This window comes from Propithecus coquereli, unplaced genomic scaffold, assembly GCF_000956105.1.
Source record: "Propithecus coquereli isolate 6110/MARCELLA unplaced genomic scaffold, Pcoq_1.0 Scaffold353, whole genome shotgun sequence".
Classification (NCBI taxonomy): domain Eukaryota; kingdom Metazoa; phylum Chordata; class Mammalia; order Primates; family Indriidae; genus Propithecus; species Propithecus coquereli.
The window spans coordinates 2626234-2629016 of record NW_012149208.1 but is presented as its reverse complement, the minus strand read 5'-3'; the positions used below and the strand labels follow the sequence as shown (position 1 = coordinate 2629016).

General features: G+C 37.5%; 1 protein-coding gene across 1 annotated transcript in view; it reads right to left on the bottom strand.

Annotated features, from left to right (window-relative positions):
- Positions 1–2783, bottom strand: part of KIF3A (kinesin family member 3A) — a 56448-nt gene that overhangs the window by 35280 nt on the left and 18385 nt on the right. The window contains exons 3-4 of the mRNA XM_012651313.1: positions 392–536; positions 115–248 (exon numbers count right to left, since the gene is read on the bottom strand). Coding sequence (XP_012506767.1) covers positions 115–248; positions 392–536 — 279 coding nt within the window. The remainder of the gene's footprint in view (positions 1–114; positions 249–391; positions 537–2783) is intronic.

The window sequence follows — 2783 nt, the reverse complement described above, 5'->3', positions numbered from 1 at the left end:
TGCTTCACTTATTCACCCCTAGATATGACTGCACATGTATGAAATTATATTAATATATATACAAGGTCACTTAAAATGTTAAAAGTACCTTTTGTACAAGCAGGTCCTTAATACAGTAAACATTCTGTGCTTTGGAAAGTATTCCAATTTCCATTGTCCTTACCTCTAACCTCTGTGTCTGATCCTTGCCCAAAAGGTCACGAACTTCTTCGTTATATATTTCCAAATAAGACACTCGAACCAAAAATCTATAAATAAAATATCATTTTTAAAACATAAGATAGTAAAACATTTATAAGAACAGTTTCAAAATGTTTATAAAATTTATACCTATATGCCTTTCCTGTGTTTGTACTTCTCAATGTTAGAAAATAAAAGAATTCTCTTTTACCTCGTATCACCCTCTGCTTTTGCAATATGACCAAATATGTGAGCAAACGAATTGGGAATTATTCCTCTAAGTTCAGGAACAGCTCGAACACCTTCCATGGTAAAAGTTTTGCCTGTTCCAGTTTGTCCATATGCAAAAATAGTCCCTGAAAATGAGGAAGAGAATCGGTCACTTTTCAGAATCTAATATGCTACAGAAAAATAGCTCTTAAAATTAATTCCTTTGACACTGATATAATTTCTTCCCTGGATTCAAAATTTATCCTAGCACAAATTCCACCTTTACTATCAACAATTACAGAAGTACTGTGTGCCACATGAACAAAGCACTGTTAGGGCACCAGAGTCAGTAAGACATTCCTAATTATTAATTTAAAAGTCCCAAGCCTTAAATGTAAAAATATTACAGTACAGCTAATTATGAGAAATTTCTTGTAATGTATACATTAATTACTTATTGTGGACATTAGATTGGAGAAGGCAGTATAAGTGCAGCAAAAGAACACAGGCTCTACAGCAGACAAACCTCATTCTCAATCCACATCGGCCACTGTTTAGCCACTTGACCTTGGACAAGTTATCTACCCACAGAATGTCTTCTCCGTGGTAAAATGGGGATAAGAGTTACACTTTTACATTGATAGTAAGAACCAAATGAAACAATTTACTTCAAGTGACCAACATGATGCCTGGCAGACAGTACCAGTAAATGATAGCTTTTTTCCTCTTAGTCCTAAAATAAGTACATTATTTTTTGAAAAATTGTTTTAATGTAACAGCTATAAGAAAAAGGGGACATTAACAAAAAGGTGAAACACAATTACCGCAAGTAATTGCAGATACAATTTAAACTTTCTAAATACCTACATTCATTCATTCAACAAATATTTACCATACGCCTGAGGTTGGCACTTTGGTAGGTATCAGAGACAGTGACAAAACAAACACATCTTCAATCTTATGCTGTGTGTGATCTTGGGAGGAGATATTGGTGGAACAATTATAAGCATGATGAGAATTGAGAATGAGAAACACAGAGTTCTAGATGGGAGTGAAGCAGTGGTCCCCAACCCCTTTGTGGCACCAGGGTCCGGTTTCATGGAAGACAATGTTTCACGGACTGGGGGTGGGGGGTGGTTTCAGGATGATTCAAGTGCATCACATTTACTGTGTACTTTATTTCTATTGTTATTACATCGTAATGTATAATAAAATAATTATACAACTCTCCACAATGCAGAATCTACTGCCGCCACTGATCTGACAGGAGGCGGAGCTCAGGCGTGATGTGAGTGACGGGAACCACTGTAAATACAGACGAAGCTTCGCTCGCTCACCCAGCGCTCACCTTCTGCTGCGTGGCCCGGTTCCTAACAGGCCATGGACTGGCACCGGTCCACAGCCCGGGGATTGGGGACCACAGGAATAAAGGATACAAACTAAGCAAGGAATTAAAGTGGGTGGAAGGGGGAGGGGAGAAGTGAGTTTTAGATCTGAAATAAGAATCAAATAAGAACAGAGTGGACAGCCAGAGGCAAGAGGGAGAATGGAAATTTTGAGGAAATGAGACCAGAATGGAAAAAACAGAGATGGAAAAGGAAAGTGGATGCAGACAGAGCCAGAGAAACTAGCAGGGTCTTAATCATATGGGGTCATGAAGACCACATGACAGTTTTTAGACCTAATCCTAAAAGCAAAGTGAAACCATAGAATGATTTTTCAGTCAGAGGAGTAACATCACAATCACTCCGGCTGCGCTGGCTAAACAAAGAATTAGAAGAAAGCAAGGGTAGATGTGGAGTAAACAGAGGGCTGGAGTGGTTGGCCAGGACACAGTGCAGTACGAGAAGACAGCCTAGGATGTGAGAGCATAAATGAAAACGGTTCCTCAACTATTACTGCTCTATTCAGTTAACCTCAACTTTTTTCAGACTTTTTTGTGAAGCCAAATTAATCATACCAGCCTTTTCAGACCTTTCTGTGAAAATAATCACACCAGAAGCTATTTTTTACACATGGAAATAAAAAAGTCTCAATTTTTTCTTGTTTTGAAACTGACTAAATGTTTCAAACTCTGCCATCAGAAATATAACTTACTGCATTCAAAGGAGCTAAAATATCATGAAAAGCTGAAAATATCATGAACTCATAGACTGAATTCCAGAACACACTGAATTATTAAATAAAAAATAAGGTTTATAAGGATAACAGCTACCATTTACTAATCATTTGCTATGTGCTAGGCCAAGTACCTTACATTTCATTTTTATGCCAATCCTAAGTAAGAGATAGGCACTATTTGTATTGCTAGTTTATTTAGGGAAACGGAAGCTTTGAGAGGTTAAGTAACTTGCTCAATGTCATGTATATTAGGCTACCTGAAATTGTCCCAC